At 39.3% G+C, this 16424-nt stretch overlaps 1 protein-coding gene across 1 annotated transcript; it reads left to right on the plus strand.

Moving 5' to 3' along the window:
• The first annotated feature begins 1738 nt into the window (after positions 1–1738).
• WNT16 (Wnt family member 16) lies at positions 1739–16215 on the plus strand. The gene is made up of 4 exons (XM_069956071.1): positions 1739–1968; positions 5983–6269; positions 12399–12685; positions 15707–16215. Exons 1-4 carry the CDS (start codon positions 1877–1879, stop codon positions 16169–16171), a joined length of 1131 nt encoding a protein of 376 aa, XP_069812172.1. The 5' UTR covers positions 1739–1876; the 3' UTR covers positions 16172–16215.
• Positions 16216–16424: the final 209 nt, after the last annotated feature.

Below are 16424 nucleotides of genomic sequence, written 5' to 3' on the forward strand. Positions count from 1 at the left end.
GTGTGAACATAGCCTTAAAACGAGTCACCAGTGCAGCCACACAGTAGGGAAAGCAAATCATATGCTGGGCTGTATAGCTAGAGGTAAAACCAGTAGGAAGAGGGGGATTATGATCCTGCTTTATAGCGATCTAGTGAGACCACATCTGTGGGAATACTGTGTCCAGTTCTGGAGACCTCACCTACCAAACCAAAACAGGACAACAAAGAGTTAATTTACAGCTACATCACCAGGCTCTCTTCTCTGACATCAGCACTGACCTCTCTGACCTCTGAATAAGGGCTTTCAGCGGCTTACTGCTAAGTAATCCTTTGTTCTCCGCTCTCTGCTGGCAACTAATCTCCCTCCTCCCCCCTCCCCTCTCCATAGCACATACAGGATCTGACTGATGTAAAACAGTCAAGATTTCCTGATAATGAGCAGTGGATGACAGAAAGGAGTGGAGGGGGGACCTGGGAAAAGTCTTTCTGAATACAGATAATGGCATATTTGCCTAATAAAGCCAATTACAAAGTTTCTTAAAATCGCCTGTACTAAAAAAAAAAATAACAACAGTGACTCTTGAAGAATAGAAGGGAAAGGGGGCACGTGATTGAGACCTTTAAATATGTTAAAGGACTAAATAAGGTGCAAAGTGTTTTTAATAAAACAAAACTGAACAAAAGAAAAAGGAATGGTCAAAAACAACACAAGAAATCATTACTTTACTGAAAGAGTAGTAGATGCTTGGAATAAACTTCCAGCAGATGTGGTCGGTAAATTTATATTAATTGGATTAAAACATGCTTGGGATAAACATATATCTATCCTAAGATAATAAGAAGGGAAATACTAAAATGGAAGACTAGATGGACCCAGTGGTATTTTTATACCGACAATCTTCCATGTTTCTATTTCTACACCTGTGGTAGTGTCTCCAGTTTATGTCTCTATTGCAAGTTCCATCTAAAATACCAGACAAAATAGCACAGCATAATGCACTATAATGTTCAGTAAAATGATAGTCACCATGACCAGGACGCTCAATGGACGCTGTTAAAGTCAGCAGCGTCCATCAGGCACCATTGCAATGGATCCTCTGCCAATCTGTTTTTCTTGTTCTACAACAATGAGATAGCAGTACAATAGAGAAGACAGTGCTGATGTGAACTCAGCCTTGAATTATTTCCCCCAAAGTACTTTATTAGTATTAGAACACTTCCTCAAATCTATAAGTGGCTCTTGTTTTTTATATTTTTACTGCCATCTTTTATAAATGGGGTTGTTATGGACAAATACATTTATACTTTGTGTTGTCTTGCAACATCCTGATTAAATGAAACCTTTTGTAAGAATTGATTTTCTCTTGTAATGCTAAAAACAATTGTGTTGTTAGAGGATGTGTTTCTACAATATCCTGATAAAGTGAGATGTATAGCTTTTGTGCATTGTTCATTCAGTTTCTCCTCTGTGCTTGCAGACTAGCAGCACAAAGCTCTGGTTAGTGAAGCTGTCATTCTGCTGTGGGACCTATGCACCCTCCCACCACAACTCCTGGACTAGCTGGCCAATAGGAGTTATCCCTATGGATGCATTGTTATTCCTTAGACTTCTGGCCAATCACAACAAGAATTCCATTGTAACGAAACACACTCTGCTGGGGGATTGGCAAAAGTACATATAATCAAAGAGAAGGATCTCACCTAAAGCAGAAGGACTGGTCCTCCTTGCCTCCATTCAACAACTGCAGCATCAGATCAAGAGAACATCTGACATCCAGTAATTATTACATCCAGGAATGATTGCAGAGAGGAGGCAGCAGACATTCTGAACTTAGAGCTGTATTAAAAGACCAAATATCAAGTCTACTGAAGCTGGAGGAATAAATGTGCAGGAGATGGAGAAGGGGACTTCAGTTGGACTATGTCATGTATGTGTCCTCCTGACTATATTCATGGCAATTTTCCCATGCTCACAAGGAAACTGGATGTAGGTATTTTTATTTTGCTTCTATTGCTGATATGCTTTGATGTTCAGTAATGTTCTTTATTGTACTTTGATGCTCCCCTTTGCTTCTTCTATGACAGCAACACATCTCAGTTGTTCTTGGAATCAAGTGCTGCACATCTGTATACACCATGCTGCTAAATACACTCTGCTCACTATTGCTGCCAGGTCCCCTGTGCTGTGGTCTCCTTATACTGTATTTCCAGTCCTACTGTTTACACATTAGCTTTCCAGCTATTAAGCGCAATAAACAAATACACAGAATTTCCCTATCACAAGTTCTAGTTCCCAAACAATAAGAACCTTCTCTTCCATGCACATCTGGACTCTACAAACAAATATGACACTTCTCCAAATGTGTTTACAGGCAGTTCTGAACTATGATAAACACATTTCATGTGAGATGCATGGCAAGGTCAGTCTGTCAAAATACCCAGGGGTAAATCTGGTTTATTCATATATATCTGTATGTATTTCCTAGCTCATGGAAATAAGCAAATATTGTGTAATATTCTTCTCCATTCCATAAAGTGCAAATCTACTAAACCTGGCAAATTCATTTTATTATGTACTTCTCAATAGTTCAAGAAACTTCAATGCATAAAATTCAACATTACAATACAGAATGTTGCAGTATTTTTTAAAACTTCCTGTTTATAAATATATGTAATTGTGAGTCTGTCTGTCTATCTATCTAACAAAATGTATGAGACAGAAAAACACTAGTTTCAAGAAACTATCATAAAAAGAAACTGCACTCATGCACCAGTACCAAAGTATAAGTTTCACCGTCCAGCTGTCTCTTAGTCATTTGTTGCATGTCTTTTGATTCTGGATTAACCAGATTACTATGTGATGTTGTGATACCTTATCTGGATCATGTCTTTTATGTATTTGCTAAGCCGCTAGATTCTTCCAGCATTTGTTAGCTCATGTGCCGTGTTTTCCATTTCTTTCTTTGTTCTCCCTTTTGATGTTGAATTTTTAAGATGTGCCAAGTGAGTCTGAAGATATTCAAGCAGCTTTGTGGGTCACAGAAGATTTTCTCTGCACCATGGCTAGTAGTCAGCCATAGGTACCATCATAAATATCCACTGCACATTCTCACTGCATGTTAGTAAATTGTCCACATGTTATCACTGACGTCTGAAGAATTCCGGGCTCTATTTGTTAAGTATAAAAAAGCAATTATTTCTGGACTTTGAGAAATTCTGGATATTTCGGATGTACCTAGAAAAGGAAATTATATTTTGAAAGAATAGAGATGAATTCATTTTGGTTAAAGTAGTTTATGACTTGTTTCTAAAATTGTATCTGCTCCTCAATAAAGATGTGCTATAGATAAGAAATAGTTAAACAAGCAGTAACTGATTTTGTGCTGTGTAATATGGTTGTGATATTTTTCCTTAGATATTTTAGTGGCAAGGTGTTTCCATTATTCTTCTGTAAAAAGTAAAAAGAGGATTACTTGTTTATAGTCATGTATTTTTATATTAGTAATAACCATCCATTCCCTGGGTACGTTAGATAATATCGGTCACACCTTTTTGGACAGCGGTTAACAAGTAATCAGTGAAATTATTTATTTCCTTATCATTTCCTGTAATATTTAATAAATGATCTAAAACAAAGCATGGTAAATACTGATGGACCATATCTGACTTGTATAAGTATACAGCAACCATTGAGCATTGGATTACTGTCAATTTATTGATTTGTTTTACAGCAGTATAAAAGCCATAGCTGCTTGTTCTATGTAATGCGGCACAGTAGATTTCCAGACAGTTTACTCACTGGGCCTCTAGCCATTCATCATAACTTCATTATTGCCTTTTGATGCTGAAAGGTAATGGATTATACATGCAATCCTAGACTAGATGTGACAAATATAGATAGATATTTGGTAGGAGTTTTTGTGATTATTTTATTTTACTGCATTTGGAATACAGGTAAACAGGCTGCTCCAGGTATTCACTGCAGAAAGCAGTAGTAGCAACGGTACTATGTGCTGATAGGCGAAAGGAAACCTAGTGTATATATAGGTATAAAAAAAAGTATAACATTTTTATCACAATCATTGCCGTTTAACAATTGATCTGGTAAATGCAGTAGCAGTGACTGAAAAGCAAAAAAGACAAGTTGTTAAAATCCAGAGAGACTGTGCTAAGAATGCAATGTCATTAGGTCAGTGTCATGAAGGGGACAGAGACCCTTGTGAAATCCATACAACACACATTTAGGAATTTCAACAAAATATAACAAAACTATGCTTCAAGTTGGTTTCAGACTCATAACCCTTGTCCTTCTTTTCTTAAAAAAAAATGGTGTCAGGAAATGATTTGGAATTGAATTTTAATATTTTTCCATAAACTAGCTCCTACCCCCTTGGCTTCCCCCAGCAGTAGGCCATAAATCCCAACAAGTAGCACAATAGGTAGCAAACAGAAAGCATGCCATTGAACGAGTCAACATCAAATCCACAAAGCTGAAACAGACAATGTTACTAAGAGCAATTGCCAAAGAACAATCATTATTTGTAGTGTTGGACCTACATAAATAGACACTGCCATTCTTAGGTAAATATCCACAAATAGGTAGCATTGCAGCTTTTTGTCAACTCAATAACCTGTTACCTGTTTCCATTGGGAGATGAGCAGATACTTAAGACATCTGAAAGGGAACTCACCATGTCAGATGTAAAAGTCTTTGACGGCAGCATTCCCAGACTGCCTAATACATAGGTCTGCTCTGTCCTTATACCTGCACACATGGACAACAGGTGCCCAACAGGGCGTAATGTGACAAAATCACAGTTTATACTTTTGTACAATAATCATTCAACAAAGTATATATTATATTTTTATCTAGAAGATAGATATCCTATTCCTCTTCAGAAGAGAATATATCATGGTAACTAACAGGCACAACATTCCATATATTACCCACTGACAGCTGTGTTATGTGCTGGCTCAGATAACTATCGCTGGCAGGGTTTTATGTTAGCTACATGGTCAGCATGCAGTTCTATCACCTATTTCTTCTACTTTGGTTTATAACTGGTTCATTGACAATTCTAAATCATAACAGGATGTCAATTTATTTATTTATTTATTTATATCATCATTTGTGAATTTTCCAGTTTGCCTTTCCACTCTTATAGGGGTTATCCAACGTTGTTTTTTTTTTTTTTTTTTTTTTTACAAATATTGCTTACCTCTCCGCGTTCCCCCTGTGTCCCGATGTGGTATCACCAGTGTCCCAGAGTTGCAGTTGGGGGGTAGACACACTGAAAAGGCTGCATCAGGACACAGGGGGAGTGCGGAGAGGTAAGCATAACATGTTTTCATCATATTTTAAATAATGTATGATAACCTTGCACATTTTTTCAATGCACTTTTTCTTTGCTTAGTGGATTTTACGCCCCCCCCCCCCCCCCCATTTAGTTGCATAAACATTTAGCAACTTTATACAAACTGTCATATAAGAAATGGGCCTAAAAAAAACTGCAACACAAATCACACCCGCTTTTAGGCAAGAAACCTAATTTAATATTATAAGCTACTATTATGTGCTATTATACTCTATACACTTTAACCATTGTGTGTTATCATTATCTGTCCACAATATAATTTGCCTATAGAAGACAGGAAAAAAAATCAAGTATTTGTTAGCATTATAGGCAAACACATATGCCTAAAATATCAATGTAAGCGGATCCATGCAGATGTTGACCTGGGTGTTTTCAAATACATGGCCCCAGAGCTGCAAAACTGCAGGAAACCACCATTACATCAAAATCTATCCTCCTGGCTGTCTCAAAAGAATTAACTTTTAGGGTCTGTTTGTACAACATTTTTTAGGCAACAATAGTGCCATATTTTGATAATTTGGGGAGTAAATAATCATCATGATGTCATGAAGAAGTGTGAACATCCTTTTATGTGTTTCATTAAATAAATGTGATACCATGTAACTGGGTAACATTTGTAATTGCAGGTGGCTCGGTGTCACATCTTTTGGGGTCCCAGAGAAATTAGGTTGCTCCAACCTTCCCTTAAATGCAAGACAAAAGGATTTATGTAAAAAGAAGCCATACTTGTTGTCCAGCATCCGTGAAGGAGCCAGGTTGGGAATTCAGGAGTGCAGGAACCAATTCAAACATGAAAGGTGGAACTGCTCTATTTCCCCAAATATGTATACATCCAGTTCATCATTTTCACTCTCATTCTTGTCATCTTCATTAGCATCAGCTCATTCAGTCTTTGGCTATGAATTGAGCAGTGGTAAGTTTTTATTTTTGATATTTATCATTGCATCATAGCATTGCCTACAATTCTCACCTACATATTTCATGGGGACATAGTTTACTTCATTTTTTTGTCTTAATGACAATTATAAGTTGTAACATACAAGCACAAGGCCTAGACACTGACCAATTTCTAAAGTTGCTTCTTTATTGTAAAGCCAAACACCCACTTTGGTCAGAAGGACACACCAACTGTTCCCCCTGCCCAGTTTTCATGTTTGGATTAAAGAAGGAACGCTGGAAATTGGTGAGTGCCATTAGGCACTTTGCTTATATGTTAGACTATGTCAGGGACTTCCATTTTCCAGTAGAGCACCACATATGTTACCAGTGCCATTATACTGTGAAATTCACTTGCTGCCATGTAGCCACTGGGTGTAATACTTTGGTGTGACTGTTTACAATTCATTATTCAAAACTTAGACCTATGGGGTAAGACTTATCTACAAGGAGCATGCTAAAAAGCCATGTAGAGACATATAGAAGTTTGCAAAGTAGCTCTCTCCCAGCTGCTTCAGGGTTAATGTCATTTGTCAGTACAGAAGAGGGTGATGGCTGATATGAGGCCATGCCTGTTACTTATAGGGCTAGGACAGGCATAGCTATAGGGGGATGCAATAATCACCATAGCGACCACAGGGTTCTCTCTCCCTGTATTCAGTTGTATGAGAAATCAGTGATACAATGGAATAGCCAAATCCTGACAGGAGGGGGGGAGCCCTGTGCTTCCTGTCTTGTCCCTCAACACTTATCTGTGTAATGGCAGTAGAGCGGTTAGCTCCGCCCACATTGCACAGCATCCAGACCTGACTAGAAGAGGTCAGAGCACTGGAGCTCAGCAGGAGCTGTGAGCATTATGGGGTTGGGGGTCTCTCCAGGTTACAGAACCATAACCCCCCCTTGTGCCCTTTCCTATAACTGCGTATTTTGCCCCTGACTGCGTCTGCCGGGATGGGGGGTTGCTAAAACTGAAATTTTGCCCAAGGGCCCACAAGCCTTTTCATATATCCCTTGGTTTGGATTCTCCTTTAGAATGTTAAAATGACACATGGAGACTTATTGTTAGAAAGTAAGAAATGGGCAAATTTTAACTACTACTACTACTTTATATTGTACAGTACAATGCTCTCAATGGTCTCAGATCTTTACCATAGAGTCAAATAAGGCAGACTTTGCCTTCTTTTGTATTCTGTATTGGGATTCTGTCAAATGATAAACATCTGAACTAGTTATACAAGGAATAGCCAAAGCAGATGTAAGCTGCCTGACCAGTCACCGAACAATAATTCTAATTCTTACAAAACAGATTCACAACAGTCAGTAGTTACATTTAAGACATTATTAATATACAGTGTCTAACAATGACATCTAAATGTTAGGATTATTATCTTGCATAGGGGTTGTACCAGCAGGAGAGGAAAGCCATTTTTATCCTTCTTTTTTCCATATAAGAACAGGAAAATGTTGTCTATCCCAGCAAGAGAACATTTTAGACCATAAATTCAAAGAAAGTTATCATTCATGTATCTTCTCAATTTATTATAGATACTCAAGAAGCCATGTAGACAGAATAGAAATATCATTCCTTGTATCAACTGGAAAGGGTCGAAAAAGGATTGACATATCATTTCGCAGCCACTTTCTTTCATATTTCTTAAAACAACACCAATCTGCTGTGGCTACCCTGGGAACTGTTACAGGTCTCCTGCATGTGGTTAAAAAGAGTATATTTTTCCAATAAAAATACAGCTTAGCTGGAGGAAACCACAGTGTGATCTAATTGCAGCAAAGGCAAACACTAAGAACTCAGGAGGATTGAGAACGTTTAGAAATTAAATAAATCAGATGCAGATTTCACAAGATCTCCGATTAGACTTTCTGAACTTATTAGATTGAAACACATGATATTTTATATCTACATCTAAAATGCTCATTCAAAAAACGATTGTGAATAACATTTGCTGGTTGTTCCAAAAATGGAGAAGTTATATTAGTAGAAATTATTAAAATATTCACCTAAAGGTCAAACTTCCATGCCAGGATCCCTAGAGACTAAATGTATGCACTGTAGCAGCAGGAGAATTAGGTTCTGTAAAGACTGTATATGAGCCTGTCGTTTGTAGTACTGATGTGTCCACACTTACCTGTCAGTTTTAATTTCTCATGATACAAATTTAATTCAATATCACAACATGCTAACAAGACCCGAACTGCCTTTAATTTGTATCACAACAGTGGCAACAAAAGAACACATGGGCCATAATACATCTCCAGACAGAGTATTGCAAACTCCTTTTTTATAGATAGTCATATTGGATGTGTTACACTCGGAGGAAAGGTAAGCAAGGATCAAAGGACACTCTCTTGGGCTGTAGCAGATCAGTGGAGCACTACAGGTATATCTCACAGACAGACTAGGAACTTTTCCCAAAGTATACCAAATGTAGGGATCAGAAACAGTGTTCACTGAAGCCTAAGTTGACAGCTACATGTATCTGATATGTGTGGTCAGTTTTAGTTTAGTTTACTTCCTAGGAACGTTCATTTTCCCAATGATCAGCCTTTTTATTTTAGGCATGTCATTAGGCATGTCAAAAGTTATCGATTGCAGCAGGTCTCACCAGAGACCCACTGAGACCAGCTGTGATCAGGAACAATAGCTGGGGAGAGAGTGTGGCAGCAGAGCGATCAACTTTCTGGTCACTCACTAATTCCAACAATGTAACCTCATAGATTTAAATTGCCGGAATTAGCAAATACAGAGATACTACCAGGGAGGAGTCCACGTCCATCATGCTCTCTCCCTGGCTATATCTCCTGATCACAGTGAGTCTCAGTTGTGATCAATAACTTTTGATATGTCTAATGACATGTCAAAAGTTATTTTTATTGATAAGTAATCCCTAAGTTTAGACTATCTTCTGAGAGTTTAATACACCAGCAGCAGGAATTTCAATCCCGTAATGGTACAATGTATCTTTTAATAAGATGTATGGGACTAGAAACAAGAGTGTTAAAGAGTACCTCTTGTTATAACTTTCAAAATATAAAATCAACAGTTTATGTGCTAGGCTAGGCTGCGTTTTTGCAATCATTTTTTTTTTCTTCAAAAAACGGATGAAAAACAGATGAAAAAAACAGATGCATTTGTGTGCATCCGTTTTGATCCGTTTTTCCATGGACTTCCATTGTAAAAAAAAAACGGATCAAAACGGGTGCACACAAATGCATCCTTTTTTTTGCAAAAAACGGCTGAAAAAAAAAGGATTGCAAAAATGCAGTATAAACCTAGCCTAATAAAGCAAGATTGCAATTTACATTCATTATTATTATTTTTTTGTTACCATTTTTTTGGATAACAAAGCTGTACTTACCAGAAATCCAGGTCCAGTCCCCTAAAAGCAGTTTTTTAGTCTTGTACTGGTTGAAAAGAGAGACTAAACACATGAAGTCGGGCCAGTACAGAGAGTCACGGCTCAATGTGTCCCTTCTCTGTGAGCGCTCAAATGACCTGGGAAACACTGGACTTAGACTCTTTGAAAAAAATAAAATAAAATTCTAAACACAGGGCGTACCATATTTTTCATGATAACTAAAAAAAAAAAAATAATGTGAATTACAAACTTGCCTTATTTCACATCTACTGTTGATTTAGGTTTTGAAAGTTATGACAACAGTGACACTTTAGGTTCACAGATGGTTGCTAGACTGCGTACATTGCAGCAAGTATTAGAACTAGAGATATTGGCCCAGATTTACAAAAACGTAGATCTTTAAAGTGCTGGATCAACGGGGAATTCCTTTCTTTATCTAAAAGTTTGGGTCTTCATGGATACGGACACGCAATGAGACCGTAAAGTGTACAACCTCCATTGGATTGTGTGTTCATATCCATGGACACCCAAACTTCCAGATAAGAGTGCCTTCACACCTACCGGATCCGCAGCGGATTCCATGCTGCGGATTCGCAGCGAAATCCGCTGCGGATCCAGTGCCATTCATCCCTATGAGAGCACATACTCGCAGCGGGATTGACTTCCCACTGTATGTGCATTAACCACCCACTGCCGAGAGCATACATTACCTGCTCGGCGACGCGGCTGCATGTGAGGCTCCCGGCTCCGGTCCCGCTCAGCCAATCAGTGCTGCCGTGCACTGATTGGCTGAGCAGGACCGATAAGAGCTGGGAGCCTCGGCGGCGGGTTGCGAGGCTGTGGGCGGCGGGAGGGGGGGGTTAATGGACATATAGTGGGATGTCAATCCCGCTGTGAGTATGTGCTCTCATAGGGATGAATGGCACTGGATACGCAGCGGATCGATCCAGTAGGTGTGAAGGCACCCAAAGAGAGGAAATTGCCGCTGATCCCGTGCACTTTTATATAAGCACGCAGGCTGTTTGAGAAATCCGTTGCACTTACACCTTCTACTCGTAGGGTGCATTAACACTACAGAATCCGCGCTGAGAACTTTCTGCGGATTCTGCCGCTTGCCCATGCTTGAATCTCCGCCCGTCCCATAGATTTCATTCTATGCTCAGTCAATCCTTTGGGGGCAGAACGGGGGCGTGGACTCTGGGTCCGCTAAATACATCATTTTTGATAAGGAAACCTACGACAGCTGTGAGCTGGCGTAGGTTTCCCTCTGTGCGCACACCGGTGCACACAGGATTTACGTAGAGTCCGTCTGCGCTGCAGGGACATTTTTAAGCCCAGCATAAAAAATGCCAGACTTAATAAATGTCCCCCTTTGTATTTTATTATGGAAGGTACAAAGTATGTGATGTTGCATGTTATCTTTGTTACTGTAATAAATGATGTCCTATCCCTTAATCAATAACATTCAGGCAGGTGAATATAATATAATGAATATGTTGCACATTTTAAGTGATCTGTGCTAGTTAACACTACAATCTTTTTGACTCTATATTGAGTGACATCGCTGTATTTCATCTGGCATCTGTTTATAGGCAATTTCTCTTGCATATCTGGGAACGTCATAGAAAACAAAATTAGGGAATTCAAAGGAATCCCTAATTAATAATGACAAGAGAAACAGTTTTTATAGAATTTCCTTTAAAATCATTCTTTGGCTTTCTTTTCACTGATTTAGAACACATGGTGGGTAAAACAACATATTGGGATTCATGCCTAGGGGCAGAGTTTTCGATCTTAAAGTGTCACTGTCACCATAGAAAACATATGACATGTTAAAAGTTTTGATCGATTCAGGTCTGAGTGTCCAGACCCATACGATTGTCAAAAGAAGGAGGGAGAGGACATAATCAGGAGCCTAATCACTCAGGCTCCATAGACTTACATTATGAGCCTGACTGATCAGGTGACACAGAGCCAGGCTTGTTCTCCCAATGGGTATGAGTCTTATGACGTCATAAGTTTTCTATGGTGACAGTGACACTTTAGGGATCTACTTTTGCAATCACTGTTAGACTGGCCCACCGTGGTACTAGAGGATTCTCTTTGGACAGATGAGACATTTTATTATGCTTGTAAGTCAATTTGGCATAAAAAAAGCAGCAATGTTTTGCACAAAACATCCTTTGCCCAAAAATTGTGACTATTCTCCACTTTATGTCACCAACGCAACTTATAACAAAACGTGGCCAGTGCAACCTGCGCAGGGCACATGGCTCTTGACAGGCATTAACGCATGCACAAACATGGAGGCTGGAGCAAGCTACAGGAGGCCATCCGGCACAGAATATTTATGGAGAAAAGGGAGAAGGGAAGGTGTGGTGAGGGAGTGGTGAGGAGTACCAGAGCGTGGCATAAGCGCTTCACCATGACTCCTCTTTGACTCTTGATTACAGTGGAAGAGATGAAATTGTGCAACATCCCCTCCTCCAAGACCTAAGGCAATGGTACCGTCCTAACTAGGAGACTGTCCCTTAATGCAACTGTCAGCAACTCTGGTCGGGTCCAGGTGCTGACAGATTCCCTTTAAGTTAGAACAACTGTTAGAACAATCTGAGGAGGGCCCTAGCAATAAGTGCTCAGTTCTCTGGTAGCATTGATTGAAATTAATGAGGCTTGACGTGTAATGTTGTTAGTTGCTCAGCCCATTTATTACCTTACTCTATTTATTTTAGGAACCAAAGAAACAGCATTCATCTCTGCAGTGACAGCGGCTGGTCTTGTGCACTCTATAACCAGATCATGCAGTGCTGGTAATATGACTGAATGTTCCTGCGACACCAGCCTTCAAAATGGTGGTTCAGCCAGTGAAGGATGGCACTGGGGAGGCTGCTCAGATAATCTTCAGTATGGAATGTGGTTCAGCAGGAAATTCCTTGATGCCCCTTACAAAAACTCCACTGGAAAAGATTCCGATATTCTAAGTGCAATGCACTTGCACAATAATGAAGCTGGAAGGATGGTAAGTAGAACATATATCCCAATGTATGTGTAAATAATACTATAAAACTATAATGGTAAATGGCAAAAAAAAAAAAGTTGACCATAGACCTCAATTGCTAGTATCCATCAGGAGCCTGGTTTAAAAGGTTTGTTTGGCCTTTGAATACCGGTGGCTGAAGAAGTTGGATGCAGCCCTAGAAAGTCCTGGAACACTTGCACCAGAAATTGAACAGTCATTTTTTAGGGGTTTTTTTTGCTCAATTTTCACGATTTTAAACTTTTTATTTGGTCCAAATGCAGTTGACTAGTGACTGTGTTCTGTCAATTTCCCACACCTATACATTCTTTTGCTGGCTTTCAGAAGTATAGATAAGATTTTGATTCTGCCAAAATGAACATATATGTGCAGTCAATGGTTGACTGCATTCAGCCTATAGCAGTGAAAGAATTCACTGTCAGTACACATCCACAGTATATATCATCATAACGTTTTGACAGCCTTGTGAAGTATACCAGCCACATACTGTTACAATGTGATGTGAATCCAGCACAACAGGTTTCCAGGCCAAATGTCAGAGCCTTGTAAATGTTAAGAATCGTTACGATGAAAGATGTGGGGGCCCCAAAATGGTGGAGGTCTCTGGGCATTTCCTGCCCCCCCCCCTTAGAATACAGTACTGCATACGTGTATATACATTATATGTATAAATAAAACTGAAGACAAGGAAACATAAAAGTCAAATAGGAATAGAATTAGGAGATGATAAAATATTTAGAAGACCTCTACTAACACAGGATATATGTTTCTCTTTATGGTGTAATGAGCAGATGGCACCCTTGTCTGGAGCAGCATAGCGATTTACAACTTAAGCATGGTTGGCTTTTATACTCCACGGGCTGAGCTAGTAGTTCTTTACTTACATCCTAGAAGTATAATAGTCTAATAGTTTAAAAATGAGCACAAAAGTATGTTAGGCCTTATTCCCACTTTCTGTGCACAGTGAGTATATACAGAGGCATTAGTCTTTATTGTACATAGCTATTTGGAGAGTATTTTTATAAAAGCATTATAAAATGTGTTATTGGCAAACATAAATACTAAGCAGTACAGTCAATTAAAAAAAAACTGTTGATGTCCCTTAGACACAATTTATTAAACATGGTGTAAAGAGAAACTGTCTTAGTTGCTCCTAGCAACCAATCAGATTCCACTTTTCATTCCTCACAGACTCTTTGGAAAATGAAAGGTGGAATCTAATTGGTTGCTAGGGGCAACTGAGCCAGTTTCACTTTACACCATGTTTGATAAATCTCCCCCAAAATGTTTAGATCGGTCAGGGTTTCAGTGCTGAAACCACCCCCAATCTCTGGATACAGCCTGGGGGGGAGATAGGCTCTCTAGATTTACAATGGAGTCCTCTAAAACGTAATCCTGTTTCAGAACTAGGGGTACTATTACACAAAGCGATTTTTCGACCATCAACAATTAACAATAAATTATCTCAAAGGACCGCTATAGCGAACAACCTAAAAATTGTTCACCCATTTACACGGAACAATGATTGTAACTTATGATCGTCTTATGCGGTCGTCTTGTCACCACTACTGCGCTTGTCGCTACTACAAACGACAGAACGCCGTCTTATTCCATGCGAACGATTTGCAAATAATCAACGATAAAAATAGGTCCAAATTTTATCAAACGACCAACGACTTATCGTTGTCTGCTATTACGATTATCATTCAAATCCAAACGATCCCGATTACTTACATGCCTAAAGGGAATCTGTCAGCTGTAATTTATCTTCCAAACTGCTGACACTGTTAGATAACTATGAGTTCAAGTAGACACATGGTACCTTTCATATATCCAGCTGTGCTGCCAGATTGTAGAAAAATGCTTCTAATTAGGCTCAGCTGCTGACAATCTGCAAGCTGCAAGTCCCCTCTTTCCCACTTCCTGCTTGATTGACACCTGGAAGCTGAGTCCCAAGCAACAGGTATAGGAGGGGGAGAGGGAGGAGGTGCTACAGCTTGCTGCACTTCACAAACTCAGGAAATTCTCTTTGACTCTGTATTATATAAGAAAAGCATTTTTCTATGTTCTGGAATCACAGACAGATATATGAAAGATACCATGTGTCTTCTTGACACAACAGTTATCTAACAATGTCAGCAGTTTGGAACTTGAATGTCATGAGCATTGGATGCAGGCAAAACGATTACCATGTGTGATGTCTTGTAGATGTAAGATGTCATCACAGCATTGGCAACATCCTGCAGTTACTTGACATCATAAGTGGGCATGGCTTTGCCAGGAAAGACCTTTTGTTTCCCAGACATGAAGCACATGTCCTATACAGTATATATATATATATATATATATATATATATATATATATATTTTTTTTTTTTTTATTATTATTTTTTTCATGCTTAACTGACGCACAAACAATCCTCTGGCTCCCTTTTTCCTCATACACAGGGATGTTTAGCAAGGACAAGCATTCCTGAGTTCTCTGAGGGGAGCGTTAAGCTGCAACCAGACTTCTCTGGCTGCCACTTATCTCTCTCATAACAAAGGGGTCGGGGGGTGATTTTCCATAATTAACGACCACCACTCCACCAACATGTGCCAGTGGACGGTCAGAAGAGCCTCATACACCGTATACCGACGTCTGAACCCGGCAGGAGCAGTAGGTATGTTTGACAAAAGAATAAGTTGTATAAAGACCTTTATAATCAGCCCTTTAAAAATATTTCTTACAGTTAACATACAGGTTAGGTTACACAATAAATTTATTGCATGTATATATGTGTGTATTAGGCAGTGGGTGTTTTTACAGGTACACATAATTTATTGTTTCCTGTGTTATGTACACTATGGCTATTACAATACAGTAAAGTATACAGCAAGTGCCTATGTCATGCAGTTAGTGCTACTTATCAGGAATTGACAAGCAGAAAAAAGATGCATTGTTCTCATTTTTATAAAGCTATAAAAGATTTGCTTCTGATGATTGTGGATCTATTTCATTAGGCAGTGGCTAAACTGATGACAGTCGACTGTCGCTGTCATGGAGTCTCTGGTTCCTGTGCTGTGAAAACATGTTGGAAATCTATGTCTTCGTTTGAAAAGATTGGAATTTACCTTAAAGACAAATATGAAAACAGCATCCAGATATCAGAAAGGCCGAAACGAAAAGTCCGCAGGAAAGAGAAGAATCCTAATAAGATACCTATCAAAAAAGACGACCTTGTTTACACCAACAGATCCCCTAATTATTGTGTAGAAGATCGAAAACTTGGAATATCTGGGACCCATGGCCGGGAATGCAACCGTACCTCAGAGGGACCAGATGGCTGCAACTTGCTCTGCTGTGGGAGGGGGTATAACACACATGTAGTAAGACATGTAGAAAGATGTGAGTGCAAATTTGTGTGGTGCTGCTATGTGCGCTGTAGACGATGTGAAAGTATGACAGATGTTCACACTTGTAAGTGAGGTGAAAAACTGATTATCTGGTCATCTATGTTAAACATGTGACTAGTGATTCTGATTGTAGGTTAGACTGATATGGATTAGAACTGAGACTTGACCCCCGTCCCTTTCCCATTAAAGGGGTTGGCCACTTCATAGTAAAATAGTTCAGTATACAGTATTAGTAAATGTACTCACTGCACTTACTGACAGCAGCTCCCTGTGTACCTCATACAGCTAAAATCAGACTCCCCTCCTCCAGGCTGTGCTGCCCTGC

Source organism: Dendropsophus ebraccatus, chromosome 1 (assembly GCF_027789765.1).
Source record: "Dendropsophus ebraccatus isolate aDenEbr1 chromosome 1, aDenEbr1.pat, whole genome shotgun sequence".
Lineage (NCBI taxonomy): Eukaryota > Metazoa > Chordata > Amphibia > Anura > Hylidae > Dendropsophus > Dendropsophus ebraccatus.

What these genes read in the sequence shown, in the direction of transcription:
- WNT16 (XM_069956071.1), top strand. Translation starts at nt 1,877, where the DNA reads ATGGAGAAGGGGACTTCAGTTGGACTATGTCATGTATGTGTCCTCCTG. An exon ending in TGCTCACAAGGAAACTGGAT is followed by an intron (nt 1,969 to 5,982) that starts GTAGGTATTTTT and finishes TTGTAATTGCAG; the next exon opens with GTGGCTCGGTGTCACATCTT. An exon ending in TGGCTATGAATTGAGCAGTG is followed by an intron (nt 6,270 to 12,398) that starts GTAAGTTTTTAT and finishes TATTTATTTTAG; the next exon opens with GAACCAAAGAAACAGCATTC.